General features: G+C 35.6%; 1 protein-coding gene across 4 annotated transcripts in view; it reads left to right on the forward strand.

Annotated features, from left to right (window-relative positions):
• The window catches only part of ANKFY1 (ankyrin repeat and FYVE domain containing 1), an 89,541-nt gene that overhangs the window by 21,851 nt on the left and 48,282 nt on the right, over positions 1 to 19,408 (forward strand). For 3 of the 4 annotated variants that reach the window (XM_069482115.1, XM_069482117.1, XM_069482114.1), the window contains exon 3: positions 4,668 to 4,786. The exons of the other annotated variant lie outside the window; for it this stretch is intronic. In XM_069482115.1, the coding sequence (XP_069338216.1) occupies positions 4,668 to 4,786 (119 nt within the window). The remainder of the gene's footprint in view (positions 1 to 4,667; positions 4,787 to 19,408) is intronic. 4 annotated transcript variants of the gene reach the window in all.

Below are 19,408 nucleotides of genomic sequence, written 5' to 3' on the forward strand. Positions count from 1 at the left end.
CAAGATTTTTGTCTCTCTTGTTTACTGTTTATCTTAAGAGTGTCAGAGTCATGGTGATAGCATTGCTAATGCAGGCTGCAGTTGGCTTACATGTCTAGAATTTAAAGGGGAATGGTCACTTTATCTTGGAATGGTCAAAGGAAGAGTCTTAGAACTAGTGGGCAGTATAGCATGATGGTTGAGGTTGGACTCTGGAGCCTCTGTTAGAAGCTCAGCTGGCCACTTAACTAGCTATGTGGCGTGGATCTCTGTGACATGTCTCAGTTTCCTTATGTATACAGTGGGGCTACTACTACTACTTACCTGAGGGTTGTTTTGAGGATTAAATTAATAAATATTAATACATGTGAAGCCCTTTGAACAGTGCATGGCACATAGTAAGTGCCCAATTGTTAGCTGTTACTGAGTTTTGAGGTAGATGTCAAAGGATGGGATTTTTATTTATTTTTATTTATTTTTTTTTTTGAGACAGAATCTTGCTCTGTTGCCCAGGCTACAGTGCCATGGCATCAGCCTAGCTTACAGCAACCTCAAATTCCTGGGCCCAGTTGATCCTCCTGCCTCAGCCTCCGGGGTAGCTTGGACTATAGGCATGCACTACCATGCCTGGCTAATTTTTTTCTACTCTTAGTTGCCCAAGTACTTTCTTTCTATTTTTAGTAGGATGGGGTTTCTCTCTTGCTGAGGCTAGTCTCAAACTGCTGATCTCAAGCGATCCTCCTGCCTCGGCCTCCCATAGTGCTAGGATTACAGGCATGAGCCATCTATGCCTGGCCAAAGGGTGGGATTTAATAGGTAAAGACAGTGATATTATGAGTAGAGAAAAGTCTCAAAGATGAGAAAATGCAGAGGGCTTAGAGGACAGTGAGGGGGCCAGTTTTGGGTACATGTGCATGTAGGGGAGCAGCGGGAGAGGTGGAAAAGATAGAATGGATTGCCTTGGGATGCTGAGGTGAAGAGTCTGGACTTGATCCTCTAGGAAGTGCAGAGCAGAGTATTTTTGAGTTTTAGGACTCTCATAATCAAAGGGATGCTTTAGGAAGATTAACCTGGTAATGTCATATAGGTTAAATAGAAAAGAACAGAGAGAGTACCTGTGATGTTGTTGCATTTAATTCAGACCAGAAATTATAAGAGACTGAATTGGGATATGGTGGACATGGAAAAGAAACATAAATGTGAATATACACAGAAGGAAGGATTTGGGCTAATAGGGAGATGGATTCTTGGACTAGATAAGACTCAGTGAGATTTCCAAATAAATTATGACATTTAGAATACATCAATTCCTTCTAAAGTTTCAGGTAATTAAAATTTTTAAAAATACAAAAAAAAAAAAATCAAAATTCAGAACTACCATCTACCGTCTTAAGCATTTCTAAAAGAAAGAAACATCTAATACCGAAAGAAAGGAAATAAAGAACAGTAAAGGACAGTTCCATAAATTGAATAGATGTAGTTTCTTGTAAAATATAGTTAATGGTTTTTTTCCCCCCTCTTTTTCCATGGACAAGTGAAAACTTTGTTTCCTCCTGGCCCAGTGAAACCTGACTTATTTCTGTTACAGACACATCTCTCCTCCTCTATGAGGCTCTTCCTTGTTAGAACTCTCATCATTTACTTTCTCAATTACTTATCAATTGATAAGTAATTTTATTTTGCATTCATTTTGTAGTTTTTCTAGGAGACAGTGGGAATGAGACTGGGCAATTTCCTTTTCTGGTCACTTTTTACCAAGTCAGTTGAGGTATGATCTTAGGATACCAGTGGGTCTTTCTCTAGCTTCTAAAACCTGCCCTTTATCTAAAGAAGGTTGAAACCCTAGGTTATCTACAGTTGGGTATCAGGTGGGGAATAGAACCTTCACAGGGGACTGAGCCCTTGAGTTGGGGTACCTGAAATTGGGAAATCAATTTCTAAAGCAGACATCTTTTACTAAGATAGGAAAAAAAAAATATTATCCCGTAGCATGCATTTTGTTAAAGAATTTAAATAGTATTTTTATACACATCTCAGTAACTGGAGTGACTGACATGTAGGTTTTTAAATTTTTAAGTTGAGAAATGTGGAAGGAACTACTACATTTCCTTAAGTTCAGGAGAAGACTTTTGTCCCATAAGGTAGTTAAAAATGTTGGCTATATGTACTTTTTTGCTATATTCATTCTTTTATCAACTAAGCTTATAGTTTTTCTATTGAAGTGTTAAAGAAACTCTAATAAGAAAGTCTTTATTTATCCTCCTCTTCAGTAACAACATCCTGGTTTCCATTTTGAAATGAAGTTAAAAATAATTAGTAGGCCCTTAATTGTTTCTGCATAGAGTCCTCATGGACTTCATTTGTCAGATTTTCCATTTTTGATTTGTGTTTTTAAAAACTATAATTAGAAATTATTAACGAAATATCCTTGTCTCTATTTCTCTCTGGTATGTTGGACTACAAAAGGTAGAAAAAATTTTGACCTGACATTGGTGAATTTTCTAGAAACCCTTATTTTTATAATTTTGTGGTGAAAAGTTGGACATGTGCTGAAACAGTACAGTGAGAATCCATTTATTAGAATCTGATATTTATAAGTGTAGAGTTTAAAATTTATTTTTGCTTTGTAGATAGCTTCCTGTTTTCACTAAATTTTTAAAACTTTATCACAGGATGTGATTCGAGACAGTTTTATGTTCTGTTTTAAATAGAATGTTCTATTATTGATGAATAATCTATGGCAACAGTTGTTAATAATTTGAAATAATAAATAGTCTATTAATCTTGTTATCTAATGTAATTAGTTACAACTTGGTTGTTAATAGAACTGGAATGGTTGATCCTCTTAAGTGATTATTAAATGTGTTCTAGACAATACTTTTATGGGGTAAAATGTATCTGTATCAAGCATTATATAGAAACAGTGTTCTATTTGGGTCTCCTTTTAAGTGGATGGGTTAATTCCTGTAATAGTATTTTTTTCTTTTCTTTTTTTGTATAATAGTTTCTGTGTATTTAGTTTCTAATGGCTTTCCAACCTAATAAATAATTTTAAGGGAAATATGAAAATAAATAACATAAATACAAGCAGGATGATGATAATTAATGACTGGATTGCTGCCAGCATAGCCATATGGCACATGTGTCAGCCCAGTGGGTCATCTTGACGTTTTTGTTAACTGCCCAGATGCTCTCCTCCCTTAGCATTTGACATTTCAGAGTTAAACATAAATATCTTTTCAGGAAGCTCTTTTATATAATGGTATATCATAAATATAGAAACATGTTTTGAAAAGAGAGATTTCTGCCCATCCCATTTCTTTATAAATGGTTGAGTAAAAAAATGGTCAATATTAGGTCTGAATGTTTCTAGTGAAAACTGGAGTCCAGGTTTTGAGTTTCATATTCTTGACTGCTTTGTCAAAGCTAATTTGCTCATAGTTTTTCTGTTTAACCTTGCTTGAGCATTACTGTGGAGTGTAGCAGTACTGTAGTCTCAGAGCTGTCATCATAGTCTTTAAGCTTTCCATCTTTCTTTCCTTGCTGGTTTACCTCGATTTATTCTACATAAAATATTTTGTACTCTTTATATGAATATTAATCATCCTACTTGTAGGTTCACCACCATAAGAATCCCATTAGAAGATGTATTTAAAAGAATCCTATTAGAAGATGTATTTGAAAGCAGAGCAGTCCATGTGAATTAAAGCTAGAAGCTTAGAAATAGAAAAATTTCTAACAACGTATTAGTAATATGACCCATCAGAATTCATTGCTAGCATATAGAAATAATTTTGCCACAAATACTGGTGAAGATGTAGAGAAAGGGGAACCCTCATACACCGTTGGTGGGAATGTAAATTAGCGCAGCTACTCTGGAGAACAGTATAGAGGTTCCTCAGGAAACTAAAAATAGAATTATCATATGACCCAGCAGTCCCACTGCTGGATATACATTCAAAAGAAGGGAATTCAGTATTATCAGAAAGATATCTGCACTCCCATGTTTACTGCAACACTATTCACAATAGCCAAGATTTGGAATCAACCTAAATGTCCATCAACAGATGAATGGATAAAGAAATTGTGGTATATACGCACAATGCGATATAATATAGCCATAAAAAAAGAATGAACTCCTATCATTTACAACAACATGGATGGAACTGGAGAACATTATGTTAGGTAAAATAAGCCAAGCACAGAAAGACAAACCTCACATGTTCTCACTCATATGTGGGAACTAAATATTGAAAGCAATTGATCTTATGGAGTCAGAGAATAGAATGATAGATACTAGAGGCTAGGAAGGGTGGTAGGGAGGTGGGGATAAAGTGGAGATGATTAATGGGTGTGAAAATATAGTTAGATAATTAGATAGAATGAACAATATTTGGTAGCATAATAAAGTGACTATAATCAACAATAAGTTAGGTTATAGTTTAAAATAACTAAAAGAGTCAAATTGGAATGTTCCTAACACAGAGAAATAGTAAATGAACAAGGTGATGGGTACTCCAATTACCCTGATTTGATACAAAAAATGACATAATTTTGCTGTGAATTGTTTTCTTTTGCAGATACATGTTGATCAATCAATACTCATGTATTTATCAGCTTTGAATTCTGACTATACCTAGTATGATGACATTTTTCTTTTTATATGTGTGGCTATTTTTCTTCATCAGTGATCTGAAGATAAAGGTTGGGGGCAGGCACATCAGTGCTCACAAGTTTGTCCTGGCAGCCCGCAGTGACAGCTGGAGTCTGGCCAATTTGTCTTCCACTGAGGAGCTGGACCTGTCAGGTGAGCCTTTGACTGATCAGGGACACAAAACTGCCAGCAAAAGAACTCTTGGCAGAAGGTTATAGTGTGTCATTTTGAAATATTTGTGTTTTCATGAAAGTAGAATACTTTTCTTATCAATAGATGGTGACCATGACTTGTTAAATTATTAATGAATCAGTAGGTTGTACTTTGTGGATGCTTCTGTTTAATATCTGGCTAAAAAATGATAAATATTCAGTGTCTACAATGTTCTTACAACTTATATATAAATATTTTCCCATAAGCTCATTTCATATAACCATATGTTATAAATACAGATTTGTGTGCAGAAAATTTTTTTCCTCCAATCCAAGAAAAGGTCCTGCTGTCAAGTTACTTAAAATGTAATAATACATGTCAAAGTACTTTTTCTGGTCTATGTGAACTGAGAAGTAACAAGTTACTCTGAAGAATAACAATATTCTCTCTGAAACAGCAAAGGATGACCATTAGTCTTCAGAATTTTAATGGGTATGCATCAGTGTGTGATGGTAGATATGTTAATTTGTTTCACTGTGGTAACCATTTTACTACTTATGTATCTCATAACATGTATAATTTAAATATATGCAATAAAATTTAATTTTTAAAAAAATTTTAAGAGGTGCCTTGGGCTATTTAATGTTATTATTTGTTTTATGTTACATTATATTCTGTAGAATTTGGGTAGATATGGTGGTAGGTGGACGTAAGAACAATCATTTTCAAAAGTTGACCCTAAAATTGCATTTTCATTTAGTATGTGCCTAATTGCTGTTGAAAAAAAAAAGAGCAAAAAGCAAAGCTTCATATAATTCTGCCATTAATATTCATGAGAATCATAACATGGTGAGGAGAATAGGTATTAAAATGTGAGGTACAGTCATGTGTCTCTTAACGATGGGGATACACATTCTGACAAATGCATCCTTAGGCAGTTTCTTCAGTGTACAAACATCAGAGTGTACTTACCCAAATCTAGATGGTGTAGCCTACAATACTGCTATACAGTATTAAACATACAGTGAACCTGTACAGCATGTTATTATACTGAATACTATAGGCAATTGTAACATAATGGTAAGTATTTGTATATCTAAACATAGAAAAGGAACAGTAAAAATACGGTGTTGTAATCTTATGGGACCACCATTGTGTATGTGGTCTGTTGTTGACTGAAATGTTGTCATGTGGCTCATGACTGTATTTGCAGAAGTGATTGGCTGTATGAAAATTCTGCTGAATTATATCTTTGTTTAAAAGGTTCAGCACTTCAGAGGGTTCTGTTTTTTATGTGCAGTGCTGGGAACACAGAGATGATTATAACATGGTCCCTGCTATACAGAGCCCACACTCTGCTGGAGAAAACAGGCTATTAACAAATCATTTCAGACCAGGGCTATAAATACAGTCATATAATTGTCTTATATATATATAAGGTAGAGAAGAGACTAAGTTGGACTGATAAGGAAAGTTTCAGAGGTGGCTAACACCTGAGTAGTGTTGTAAAGGATAAGCATTTATCTCATGGATTTAGGAGAACACATGTCTCTCTCTTCGTGATAATTTCTAGGGTTTAACTTGAGGTCCATAACTAAAAGTTGTAAATACAGACACACATGTGCATATGCATGCATGCCTATAACTAAAACATCTGATCAGGTAACAGTCTTTATTGGAAGGGCACCAGTCCACATGATTGAAATCTCAGAGTTTTCTTTTTTTGTTTTGGTTTGATTTTTTTGAGACAGGGTCTTGTTCTGTTGCCCAAGCTAGAGTGCAGTGGTATCATAGTAGCTCACTGCAACCTCAAACTCCTGAGCTCAAGCTATCCTCCTGCCTCACTTCCTGAGTAGCTGGAACTACAGGCACCTGCCACCATGCCTGGCTAATTTTTGTATTGTTTGTAGAGTCAGGGTCTCACCATGTCGCCCAGGCTGGTCTCGAACTCCTGGCCTCAAGTGATCCTCCCGCCTTGCACTCCCAAAGTGCTGAGATTACAGGTGTGAACCACAGGGCCCAGACTTTTTTTTTTTTTTTTTTTAAGTATAATATTTTGAAGCCAAATGTCTTTGACCTCATATATAAAATTATTATGGATAGCTTTTTTTTTCTTTAAGCTCTGTAATCTTCAAGGATAGCTTTTAAAGCCTATTAGATCATGTGGTGTTCTTCCCAAAATGTATGATAAGATCTTGATTACATGAACAGATTGCTTAAAAAAACCAGAAGAAATATTAAATATATGGAAAACATTCAACTTTGTTAGAAAAATGTTAAGAATAAGCTTTAGATAGCTATATAATAAAAAATTAATGAGCCCAGTAGTTGTGAGGCCCTTGAAATTGGTACTCTTGCCCTTTGCCAGTGACATTGTAAGTGGGTATGACAGTTTTAGAAAGCAATTAGGCAGCTGTGAAATATTCTTACTTTTCTTTTTAACCTCATTATCTGACTTCTGGGATAACTGTCATAGGTAATTCAGGCAGCACTGATGTTCATCATAGTTTTATTTGTAACTGTGAAATAAAATGAATAAGAGTGGGGAAAAATAACATATGACTGCTTTCCAGAACAGACAAAAATATGTAACACAGAAAATTGCCTTAAGATATAAAAAGTCTAATTTAAACATTGAATTTAAAAGTTTGCTTTATACTGAACTTTTTTAGTACATCAAAACATTTCAGAGTGGCTTTAACTCAGTGCTATCTGGCCACAAAATTGCTTCACTCTAGTCACGAAGTTTTCTGAGTTTAAGAAATAGTAATGTCTTTAAATGTCCCTAGACCCTCCTCCAGTTGTAAATAATAAGCATGTTTTGATCCTATTGTAAAGTTTGCTTTCAGGAGTGATCCACTTCAAAGCAAATGGTTTTTGTGGCTTTGGTAGATCAGGTACCTACCAAGAAAGCTGATGACAGAACCTGTGGCATTATTACTTTTGTTTATGAAAGTTATTTTTGAAGTGTGTCATGGAGGAGAGGTCTAAGGTGGTGATGGCATATGTGGATCTTTGGTGTTTAATTGCTTGTTTTGCCTAGCAGTCCTGCTCATTGCCTGGGTGTATGTGTGATTGCCTAAATCTGGGGTTGTAGCAGCTGAAGCTGCCTGGGAAACTTATGTTATGTGATACCCGGAAGCACTAACACTGCATGCCTGGCCAACAATGTGAGGGAGATTGGAAATAGGCTCTTGTAAACAAGTGTATAAATAGCATTAAAGCTATGTTTTAAATGGTTGAACTTTTTTCCACACTAACAGACTTGATAAAATCATTTTCTGAATTTACTGGTGTTTTGTTTTTCAAAATTATTCCCTTTATATAACAAATGTTGAGTGGCAGGCACTGTTCAAGGTTCACTGATATAACAGTGAACAAAATTAAATTCTTGCTTGCATGGAACTTACATTCTTAGAAATACTGACTTTCTAAGCTCTATAATTTTCTTTTGAAGTTCTTGTCTAATTGATATTTCTTAAACTTCAAAACAAACACAACTTTAATTATGCTGTTAATTATTATAAGAATTTTAGCACCTGTTGATGAAATACAACAGGTATTATATACCAAGTGTTTAACAAGTATTTGGACATACAACTCTTATGTACCCATAAGAATTTTAAAAAAAATTTAATATTTGGATATATAAAACTTTTGCTAAATCATACCTCATTCAAAAAAGTAAAATGTTTTGTGCCTGATGTGATGCACTGATAAAGACATGATCACTCCTGTAGGATTCTTACCATAAATGCTAAACCTCAGTCTAATCATGAGAACACCTTCAACAAGCCCCAATTGACCACCCAGTGTTATCAAGTATGTCAAGGTCATGAAAGACAAGAGAGACTTAGGAACTATTGCAGATTAGGGAAGACTAAGGAGACAAAACACCTGAATGTAGTGTGGAATCCTTGATTGGATTCTGGACCATAAAAAGAGCAATATTGGTAAAATTGGCAAAATAGGGTCTTTAATTAGTTAATAGTATTGTTAATAGTATTGTATGTATTACCTAATTACCCAGTTTTTCTAATTGTACTATGGTTATGTAAGATGTTAACATTAGGGGAAGATGGGTAAAGAGTGTATGGGAACACTCTTGCAACTTTGCTGTATCTGAAATTATTTTAAACTATAAAGTAAAAGTACAGATTTACTTTTTATTTCTTATTAAGTGTCAGGATACATTTAAGTGTGTGAGGTGATATGTTAATTAGCTTGATTTAACCATTTTATAATGTATGCATATATAAAATATCACATACACTGTAAATATATGCAATTTTTATTTATCAACTATACCTTAATAAAAAAATAAAGAAAAAAGATCTAAGTTTATAAAGATTTGATTGATCAATGGAGAAGAGAAAGAAAATGACTATTAGGTCAACACAGTATAACAAATCTTGAGTCCTAGAGGAGAACACTATATTTACTTCTTTGTAAAGTAAAGCAGTTTGCTTAGGCGAAATGATTTGTTTATATTCTCTCTGTAGCACTTTACCAAAAGCAGCTAACACTATGAGAGGTTCTGGTGCATTAGAATGGCTATTTTGAAGCTAGAGTTTCTTTCATGGTTTCTCATGCAAAGATCTTATGGTTCTTTGGCACAAGAGCTTAGGGTATGAGTCATTCGGCTCTCCTGGAATATGTCCTGGGTAGTGTCAAACCATTCCAAAGAGCAGAAAATATCCTACTTTCCTCCTTAACGTTCTGGTTAGGAAAGCTGTGTACTGAAGCCCCACCTGGAGGGGTTGTGCTGTGTGCAGTGGAAAGAGCATAGTTTCCCAGACTCTGTGCTAAGGCATTCCAAGGTGCTTTAGCAAACTCACAGAAAACTATGTGATACTTCAAATTTTCAAGAGAAGCATGGTGATACTCCACATCTAATGGATACTATATGAACTACTAGCTCAGGGTTGTTCAGTTTCAATATTGGATCACTGTATGATCCCTTTGATGACATCCATGGTAGGTTTAAAATATGCTCACAAATTCTTTGATATTCTTCCCTTCCAGGGTGGATTCATATTACCCTCCTCTTAAGTATAGGCTTGTGGTAGAAGTGACAGCATGTTACTTCAGCATTGGGTTCATCAAAAGTATTGTGGCTTCCTCCTTGTTCTCTCTTGGATTGTTCACTTTGAGGGTATTGCTGCCACGTCGTGAGGACACTCAAACAGCCTTGTGGCCTTCTGCCCAACAGCTGAGTCCTGCTCCCAAAGATTCTCTTAGAAAAAAAAATCTTTTTTTTCTGTGGTTATATCCCTTTACTTAATCCTGATACTGCTTTCGTGTTTTTCTCACCGCTCTTTGGTTATGCTAAGTTTGTCTTTGTGTTGGCTTATTCGAGATTTGGTTTGGGTTGATGAATTGTTCTTTTAATTTTTATGTTTAGCCAATTCAATGATTATCTTTTGTCTCATTTTCTATTAAGTATAAGACAGACTTTTTTGTAGTATGAATCAGGCTGCATCACAGATATTTTGATAACTACTGTTTTCTTTGTGATTAATTTCTAAATAGTCTATTGTAATAATAGCAAATTTTTATATAGCAGTTACTATGTGGTGGTAGTGTTCTGAGTGTTTTACGTGTATTAACTCATTTATCTTTAGAACAACACCTTGAGGTGAGTACTGTTGTTTATTTCCATTTTAGAACAGCACAGCAATTTTAAATAACTTGGCAGGTCTCACAGCTAGTAAATGTCAGAGCTGGGGCTTGAACCCAGGCAGTTTGGCTGCAGAATCTGTGCCATTAACTGTAATGCTGTGCTGCCTGGGTTTCTTTTTCCTCTGTCTTTATTGCAGTATAATGGAAGTACAGTAAACTGTCCTCATTGAAAGTGTACAATTTGATTAGTTTTGACATACGAATACACCTGTGAAACCGTTACCACACTCAAGGTAACAGACATTTCCATCTCCCTGTTTCCTCATGTTACTTTGCAGTTCATCCCTTTTTCCATCTACATCTTCAAGCAATAACTGATCTGCTTTCAGGCATTATAGATTAGTTTGCATTTTCTAGGATTTATAAAAATGGAATCATAAAGCATATAGTGCGTTTCGTCTGGCTTCTTTTCACTTCTTTTACCATAAAGATTTTGAGATTCATCCAAAATCTCAGTATGTTGTGTGTTTTAATTATTCATTCCTTGTTATTGCTGAATAGTGTTCCATTGTATCAAAATATCACATTTTTTTTCATTTACCTATTGATGGACATTTGTGTTCTTTCTGGTTTTTGGCTATTAGAAATAAAATTACTATGTTCCGTTGGGTAAAGTCATTGTGTAGACGTATGTTTTTGTTTCTATTGGGTAAATATTGATATCTAGGAGGGACTGTTTAATGTTAGGAAACTACCAAACCATTTTCCCAAATGGATGTACCATTTTACATTCCCACCAACAGTGTATATGACAGTTTCAGTTGCTCCACATCCTTACTAACACTTAGTATGGTCAGGTTATTTTGTTTTTTCTTTATAATTTTAGCCATTCTAATGGATATAGAGTGTGTTGTGGTTTTATTTGCATTCCCCTGATAATGAATGATAATGAGCATTTTTATTGTGTTACTGATCATTTGTATATCTTTTATGAAGTATTTGTTCACATCTTTTGCCCTTTTAAATTTGGGTTGTGTGTCTTCTTGGTATTTAGTTTTAAGAGTTCTGCATATGATTTGGATACAAGTTATTTGTCTGAAAGCAAGCATCCTTGCCTTGTTCCTGATCTCAGGGAGAAACAATGAGATCTTTTATCATTATGTATATATTGTAGGTTTTTCATATATTAGGTCATTAAGTATGAAATGTCTGATTTCCTTAAGTACTAAGTTTCACAGTTGGTATCTCTGACATTTTCACTTTGACACTCCTTGTTTTATTTTTATTGTGAAGGTACATCCTCATTCTTTCAAATGCATAGCTTTTGGCTTGTGATTATCTTTCAAAAATTTTTTAGAGCAATTTTTGTGAAGCCACGAGTAAGTCAAAAATTCATATTATTTTTGAATATAAGTTCCTTCATGGAACCAGTGCAGCTCAGACAGCTCAAAATGTCAGTGAAGTATTTGGGAAGGATGTGGCTAATGAACGCATAGTATGTCGATGGTTCCAGAGGTTCTGTTCTGATGATTTTAATCTTGAAAATGAGCCATGTGGGTGACCTGAGACCAAGGTGAATAATGATGAGCTGAAAGCTATAGCGGAAGCCCATCCGTCTCAACCTATGCACAAATTAGCAGCAAGGTTTGACATTACTATTCCAACAGTATTGGACCATTTTAAACAAATCAGCAAGGTAAAGAAGCTGGATAGATGGGTATTGCATAAATTAAATGAGCATCAGAAGAGAAATTATCTCGAAGCTTGCCTTTCTTTGCTGTTACGACATAAAGGCAAACCATTTCTACACTCTTTTGTTACATGTGATGAAAAATAGATTCTTTTTGATAATCGCAAGTGTTCAGCACAATAGTTGGATAGAGAGGAAGTGCCGAAACACAGTCCAAAACGAATATTCACCAAAAAAAGCTAATGGTGTCTGTTTGGTGGTCCAGTGTTGGTTTTATCCACTACAGTTTCATGAAACCTGGTCAATCGTTTACAGCCGATGTCTACTGCAACCAATTCGACAAAATGATGAGGATGCTTGTGATTAAGCAGCTAAGATTGGTCAATAGGGACAGGCCAATCTTCTTGCAAGACAATGCTCAACCACATACTGCACAAGCAATGCTGCTCAAACTACAGAGGGTGGACTTGGAAACTCTTTGTCATCTACCGTATTCACCAGACTTTGTACCAACTGACTACCACTTCTTCCAGGCTTTGGACCACTTCTTGCAGGGAAAAATATTCAATTCTCACCAAGCTATGGAAAACGTGTTTTGTGATTTCATTGCCACTCGTTCCTCAGGCTTCTTTGCTGCTGACATAAAGAAGCTACCGATAAGATGGCAAAACTGTGTAGATAGTTTAGGTGCATATTTTGATTAATTGTACTGCTTCTTGTTTGAGATATAATAAACTATACTTTGGATTCAAAATCGGACATTTCATATTTAATGACCTAATATGTGCTTTATCAATTTGAATATTCCTAGTTTTTTCTGAGACAAGTTATATGAATTGGTTTTGAATTTTGCCACTTTCTTTTATATGTACTGAAATTATATAATTTTTCTTTTTTATGCTGTTAATATGATGAATTACAAATGTTAAACTAAGCTTATATTCCTGGGATAAAACTTGATCATTATGGATAATCCTTTTGCATATATATTGTTGGATCCTGTTTGCTAATATTTGGTTAAGGATTTTTATGTCAGTAGTCATGAGGGATATTGATATGTAATTTTCTTTTTTGTTGTAATGTCTCTGTCAGATTTTACTATTATATTAGGGTTATGCAGGCCTCATTTAATGAGTTTGATGGTGACTCCTCATTCTCTATTTTCTGGAAAGGTTTTCTAAGATTGGTGTTATTGTTTATTTCTTGAATGTTTGATAACATTCACCACTGAAATAATCTTGAGATTGGAGTTTGCTTTTTGGAAAGATTTCTGAAAACAAATTTCTTTCATAGATATAAGGCTATTCAGATTTTTTTTCTTCTGTGTCAGTTTTGGCAAGTTATATTTTTCAGAAACTTGTCCATTTCATCTGAGTTGTTGAATTAGTACAAAGTTGTTTGCAGTTTTCTCTTATTATCCTTTTAATATCTGTAGCAGTAACTCCTCTTTCATTTCTGGTATCGGTGATTTATGTTCCCTCTCTTCCCTGATTAGTCTAGTTAGGAGTTTCCCAATTTCATTATCTTTTCAAAGAATCAGCTTTTCCATTTATTTTTTTTAACTTACCTGTGACTTTATTTCTTTTTTATTTTAATAGATTTAGAGGTACAAGTTGAATTCTGATACATGTATGTATTGTGTAGTGATGGAGTCTGGGCTTTTGGTGTATCCATCACTTGAGTAGTGTACATTGTACCCCATAGGTAATTTTTCATCCCTCACCTGCTGTGACTTTATATTTAAAGTGTGTCCCTTCGGAGCTGCATATAGTAGGGTCTTGCTTTTTAATTGAAGTGTTTAAACCATTAATATTTAATGTGATTATTTTTATGATGAAGGCCATCATTTTTTTCACTATTTGTTCTTCCCCCCACCATGTTCTTTTTTTTTTTTTTTTTTTTTTGCCTTCTTTTGGATAATTTGAATATTTAGTATTCCATTTTAATTAATCTATTGACTTTCTGACTCTGTCTCTTTGCATTATTGTTTGGTGTTGATCTAGGGCAAGGTTCCTTAACCTCAGCACTGTTGACATTTTGGGTTTCTGTTTGTCATGGAAGCTTTCCTGTTTACTGTAGGCTATGTAGCAGTATCCCTGGCCTCTACCCACTGGATGCCACTATCCATCCCCCAGTTTTGACAAGGAAAAATATTTTCAAATATTTCCAGATATCTCCTGGGTGGCAAAATCAGCTCTGGTTGAGAACCATTACTGTAGGAATTTCTAACTGTTTATCAATTTATACACACATATCCCTAACCTTTTATAGTATATTTATAATCTGTCATCTGTAGTCTATTGAACTACATCATGTAAGTTGTAAAAACCATGTGCCATACAGGTCCCTTTAAGACCTCCATCACTGACCTTTATGTTATAGTTGTCATACACATTGTATCTACATGCATTGAAAATCTCACCAATGTTTTAGTTTTTGCTTTTTACAGTTGTATATACTTTAGCAGACTTAAGAGAATAAAAAGTCTTTGATATTTACTAAGATATTTCCATTTCTGCTGTTCTTCCATTCTTGAAGATCCAAATTTCCCTCTGGGGAAAATTTTCCTTCAGCCTAAAAAACTTCCTTTAGCATTTCCTATAGAGAAAGTCTACTGCTGACAGATTCTCTTCCTTTATCTGAGGATGTCTCTATTTTACCTTCATTTGTAAAAGATATTGTTGCTGGATGTAGAAACCTAGGTTAACAGTTCTTTCTTTTTTTTTCAGAACTTTAAAGATGTTATTCTACTGTGTCCTGGGTTCCATGGTTTCTGATAAGAAATCTGTGGTTGTTGGAATCTTTCCTCTGTATGTAATGTGTCATTTTTCTCTAGTTGCTTTTAAGATTTTTTCCTTCCTTAAAAAATTTTTTTTTAAATTGTGATAAAATGCACATAACATAAAATTTGCCACCTTAAACATTTTAAGTGTGGAGTTCAGTAGTGTTAAGTATATTCACATTGCTTTGCAATCATTCTGCAGAGCTATTTCATCTTACAAACTGTACCCATTAAACAATTCCCCATTCTCCCTGTCCCCAGCCTCTGACAATCATAGAAATTTCTATTTCTATGATTTTGACTACTTTAGATACCTCGTGTAAGTGGAATCATATGGCTTTGTCTTTTTGTGACTGGCTTATTTCACTTAGCATTATGTCCTCAAGGTTGATTCATATTGTAGCATGTGTTAGAATTTCCTTCCTTTTAAATGCTGAATATTCCATTGTGTCCATATACTACACTCATTTATCCATTAGGATCCATTATTATCCATCTGTCAACATTTGGGTTGCTTCCACATTTTGGCTATTGTGTGAAATGATGCTGCTATAAATATAAACATGGGTGTACAGCTCTCTGAGACTCTGCTTTCAATTCTTTTGGATACATACCCAGAAGTAGAATTGCTGGATCATATGGTAGTTTTATTTTTAAGTTTTTGAGGAACTGCCACACTGTTTTCTGTAGCTACTGCACCATTTTACTTTCCCACCAACAGTGCACAGGGTTCTTACTTCTCCACATCCTCACTGACACTTGTTATTTTCTGTTTTTTTGATAGTAGCCATCCTAACAGATGTGAGCTGATTAAGACTTTTTCTTTATGGCTCGTTTTCAGCAGTTTGATTATGTGTTTAGATACGATTTTCTTGTTTGGAGTTCACTAATCTTGAATCTATAAACTTAGCTCTTCACCAAATGAGAAAGTTCTTGAGCACCATTTTTTCAACTGTTGTTCTTCTCCAATCTCTTTCATCTCTCTTCTGGCACTCAAATGAAACATATGCTAGACCTTTTGTTACTATCCCACAGGTCTCCTTGAGTCAGTTTATCTGTCTCTTCAATCTTTTTTCCCCTCTGTCTTCAGTTTGGGTAACTTCTATTGATCTACAAGTTCACTAACTTTTCTGCTCCCCTTTCTTTCTGCTATTGAGCCCATTGATTGAGTTTTTATTACATATATAGTATTTTCCAGTTCTATAATTTCCATTTGTTCTTTTTTATAGTTTATCTGCTGAAAAAGTTACCTTTTCATTTCAAGTTTATTTTCCTTTAACTACTGGAGCATAGTTATACTTAAAGCTTTCAAGTCTTAGATAAATCCAACATCTGGCTCATCCCAGGGTTGGCATCTGTTGATTGATTGTCTTTTCCCTTGAGAAATGGTCACATTTTCCTGGTTCTTTTCTATGTCAAATAATTTTGGATTTTACCCTGGACATTGTCCTATGTTCTGTTATGCTATGTAGACTATGCGTCCTGTGTAAACTTCTGGAAAATGTTTAGTATCTTTAAATCCAGACTGCAAGTTCTGTTATACCTTCTGTGGGTAGATGTTTAATACTTTTCAGTTCTTAAAGCTGGATTGGGACTGTTCCTTGAGTGTGAGTGGCTTAGAGGTGAGCCTGACACTTGTGTGGGCTCATTTACAGAGTTAGGAGATTTCCTTCTCTCGCTCTCTTACTCAGGAATTCTCTCCTTTACTATTTGGTCCCCTGGGGCTCTTTTTCCTGGTTCATCTGGCCGGAAAGGAGTTTTTGCCATTGCCAGGGTCGCTGAGGCAGTTCTGCATCTTTACTGGAGGTCATCCTCAGGGCGATGCCATCAGAGAAGAAAAATTGGGGAAACTCATTCAGTGTGGTTGCTTCTTCAAGCTTTGCCTCCCTCCGCAGTTTACCTGCTTTTGTTTACTTTTCCAAATCCTCAGGTAGTTGTTTTTTTTGCTTTGTCCAGAGTTTTTGGCCATAATCGATTAAAATGAGATGGGTTGTTATGCTGCCATAACAGAAGTAGAACCACTGTGCTTTTATTTATTTTTGACTCAAGGATTATTTAGAAATGTGGTTTGGGGTTTAATTTTATTTCCAAGAGGTTATATTTTAGGGTACCTTCTTACGCTGATTGAAGAGGATGTTTTTATTAATAAAATATGCAGTCTACCAAGTTTTAATTTTATGAAACTAAAAGAGAGTTTAATTAAACCAGAGTTGTAGGAGGAGATTCAAAACACCTTTCTCAACTTTTGACAGATTAAATAGAGGATTTACAAAGCAAAATTAATTTACTCACTATGTTTCATTTAATGGTTAATTGCATACAGATAAGTTTATTCCTATTCTTTTCAAGTGTCTTTTAAAACTTTTATTTAAAATCAAAACAAATAAAAAAACCAGGCTGGGCGAGGTGGCTCACACCTATAATCCTAGCATTCTGGGAGGCCAAGGCAGGAGGATCGCTTGATCTCAAGAGTTCGAGACCAGCCTGAGCATGAGCGAAACCCCGTCTCTACTGAAAATAGAAAAAATTAGCTGGGTGAAGTGGCCCGCTCCTGTAGTCTCAACTACTGGGGAGGCTGAGGCAGAAGGATCACTTGAGCCCAGAAGTTTGAGATTGCTGTGAGCTAGGCTGACGCCATGGCACACTAGCCTAGGTGACAGAGAAAGACTCTGTCTCAAAACAAACAAACAAACAAACAACAACAAAAAGAACCAGGCCACATGGAAAATCTCAAGTTCTCCAAAGTGTGTTTACATGCATCCTGGACTGCAGTGAAACAAAGTCAGAAATTTGGGTGTTTTTCTTTTCATCCTTGAAGTCATAGATTTTCCTAGCTTGTGTGCTGGGCCTACTGATGAAAATGCCCTTTATAAAATCAATAAAGGGCCACAAAGTGGGAACTGTGGTAGGGGCCTGGACTCTGCAAAGGTATAGGCATAGTTAAAATGTATGTATAACCAGCCATTGTTCCCTAGCTTGCTTTCCTATAGTTGCTTACTACTAAGGAGTCATATAACTGATGGTCATAAAGACTCTTAGCTTTCTTCATTGCTCCCATAGATAACATCACCTTTGTGAAACCTAAGGCTAGTTTTAGAGATATCTTCCGGGCTCTGCATTCCAGTGGAATGACTGACCCACCCAGACCAGTGGCCCATACTGAGGAACTGACTTAACTGGTCTTGTGACCCCACCCAAGAACTGACTCAGCAAGGAAGACAATTTCTACACTCTTATGATTCCATCCTAAACCCAGCCAATCAGCAGACCTAGTTGCCTAGCCTTTTGCCCACCAAACCATCTTTAAAAACCCTTTCTCCCCAAATTCCCAGGGAAACAGATTTGAGAATTTCCTCCCATCTCCTTGCAGGGTTCATATAGTATTAAACTTTCTCTGCTTTAACCCGTGCTGTCTCAGTGTATTGGCTTCCCTTTGAACGGCCAGAAGTGAACCTGGATGGCTGTAACACTGAGGGGATGATTGCCTGTAGCAGCAGATATTCCATGCAGGACATGGAGGCCAACTGCTTTCTCTTCTGCGTCTACTCTTTTTAAAGAGAACTCCTGGTTTATGAGGTCATCTGACTTTTACAGCCACCTGCTTAAGTAGATTGGAAGCAAATAGGCCGGATGATTTGCGTGAAAGTACACAGTTGTAAGCACATACCCTCCCACTGTTCTGTGTCCACCCTTATACCACTGGCTGTTTAGTCTTAGTCTCAAAATGAATTTATTCTCAGTATATTTTGGAGATTAAGGGAAGAGTCAAGGCAGGAGTGGGAAAGCTTAGCAATCACTTGAGCCTTATTTTATTTGAAATATCGAGGCCTCCCAGGAAATCTCTGTGGATGGTGGCTTGAATTTTTTTTTTTTTTTAATTATTTAGGTTTTGGCTTATTACTTGCACAGGTCAAGTTTACTGGTTTGAATAATTGAGGGATAGTTATGAAAGGAAACCAGCTAAATTTTCAAACAGATTAAAGAAACTACTGTAGGGATGGTATTTGAGGGTGGTGGTATTGGGGGTTCTCTCATCAGGTAGACATAAGCTGTCTTTCAAAGATAAGACTGTATGAGAGTAATAGTATATGTTTTGGCACTTTCGGTAACTCTGATCTCGAACTCCTGACCTCAAGTGATCCTCCCACCTCGGCCTCCCAGAGTGCTAGGATTACAGGGGTGAGCCACCACGCCTCATTTTTGGTAACTCTGGACAAATCACATGGTCTACATCTTTTTTCTCATTAAGATGACTACTGAGGTACTAAATCCAATTTATAAAGTTTGCTTACAAATTCAGCCTGCTTCCAAGATCTACTCTCTATACCTTAAACAGCTTTAGTTGAAGTACCTCTCTCCTTAGGTAAACTGTTTAAATAAAACTAATTAGCTTTGTGTCTGATTTTAAAATGTTTTTTTCTCTCTTAAGATGATTTTAAAATGCAATTACTACCTTATCAAGTAAGAGAAAAAAAAAACGTTAACATAGTGACTACAGTACTATGTCTTTTTTTTCCTTTTAATATCT

The sequence above is a fragment of the Eulemur rufifrons genome, chromosome 9 (genome assembly GCF_041146395.1).
Source record: "Eulemur rufifrons isolate Redbay chromosome 9, OSU_ERuf_1, whole genome shotgun sequence".
Lineage (NCBI taxonomy): Eukaryota > Metazoa > Chordata > Mammalia > Primates > Lemuridae > Eulemur > Eulemur rufifrons.